The 1,181-nt window shown below is 37.8% G+C and overlaps 1 protein-coding gene across 1 annotated transcript in view; it reads left to right on the forward strand.

The window, feature by feature from the left end:
- Window positions 1-651, forward strand: part of LOC149527502 (uncharacterized) — a 6,764-nt gene extending 6,113 nt beyond the window's left edge. Inside the window, 2 exon segments of the mRNA XM_089782549.1 lie at window positions 6-249; window positions 252-651. Of these exon segments, the coding sequence (XP_089638675.1) occupies window positions 6-249; window positions 252-401 (394 nt within the window). The 3' untranslated portion in view covers window positions 402-651.
- The last annotated feature ends 530 nt before the right edge of the window (window positions 652-1,181 follow it).

Below are 1,181 nucleotides of genomic sequence, written 5' to 3' on the forward strand. Positions count from 1 at the left end.
TGCAGAAAAGCTAGTTGCTGCATAGAAGAAGACCAGCGAGAGACCAAAATTGGTCGTTGTCGTTCTATTCATTGCGGTGAGAACCGTGTTAAGAACCATAGTAACGATAAAGCTTTAGGAAACTTGGTAGAACATAGTTGTTCGGAGAGCCTAAATCCAAAGGCTCATTCTGATCCACACAAGTGCTGTATAGACTACAGTGATCAGCCACCTCACACTGCAATAGACATTCCAATCAGTCCAGGCACTACTTGAGGCTGACTAAAGCTTTGTACGGAACTTCTGCGCAGAAGAGAGAATTTGGTGGTTGTTGCAAGAGCTATATGAAAGAATGCTGTGGTAAGCATGGACATTTGGGACCTGGTTTTGGAGGAGGCTTAGCAGAAATAATCACTGAATAGAAATGTTTAAATTCCAGAGAAGCTATGATCATCAAATGGTCGGGTTCTAGAATTAAGGAAAATTTTGACTCAGTGCCATGAATCAAAATTTAGAATTGTTGTATGAAACGTAAATTATCAAAGGTACTGTATAGAAAAAGGGCTTAGCACCTTCAGTGGAAAATGACAAAGATTTGAAGGACCTGTTTGTGATGCAGCAGAGAGTGGATTTCTCTTATAATTTAGTAAGCTTCATAGCTGTTTCTTTGGATTTTTGCTTCTTAAGATTTTTCTTTCTTTTTTATAATACATACCTTTGTGTTATACAAGAGAATAATCTTTACCTATATAAAAGATTTGACCTAAGTCCCAGGGTTAACCATGGGGGAAAACAAGCCATTCGCTCCCAGGAAATTGTTAGGAAGCAGCTCCAATGGTGTCTCCTTTGCTCAATGTCTACATAATAGTGGCAATAACTGATGGAGGGTTAAAAATTTTCCTTAAGTTTAGCAATAACTTGAGCTTCCCATTCTTGTATTATGGCAGCAGATGTGGAGCTTCATAAGATGTACATGAACAGTGTTCTATGTCAATGAAATTAGCTCGTATTTTCCACGTGATTACTGGAAAATAAGGAATTTCTTTTGGTAACAGAAAAAGCAAATACAATGACACCAAAAAAAATCAAAAAGAAAATCAACCTTAATTGAGTGGTTCGAACAGGATGTGAAGTTCTGTTCTAGGCATTTTTCCTGGACATATTCCCCAAATTATATGCTTGGACATCCCTACATCTAAGCT

Source organism: Theobroma umbraticum, unplaced genomic scaffold, assembly GCF_002168275.2.
Source record: "Theobroma umbraticum cultivar Fairchild unplaced genomic scaffold, ASM216827v3 scaffold_56.0, whole genome shotgun sequence".
NCBI lineage: Eukaryota > Viridiplantae > Streptophyta > Magnoliopsida > Malvales > Malvaceae > Theobroma > Theobroma umbraticum.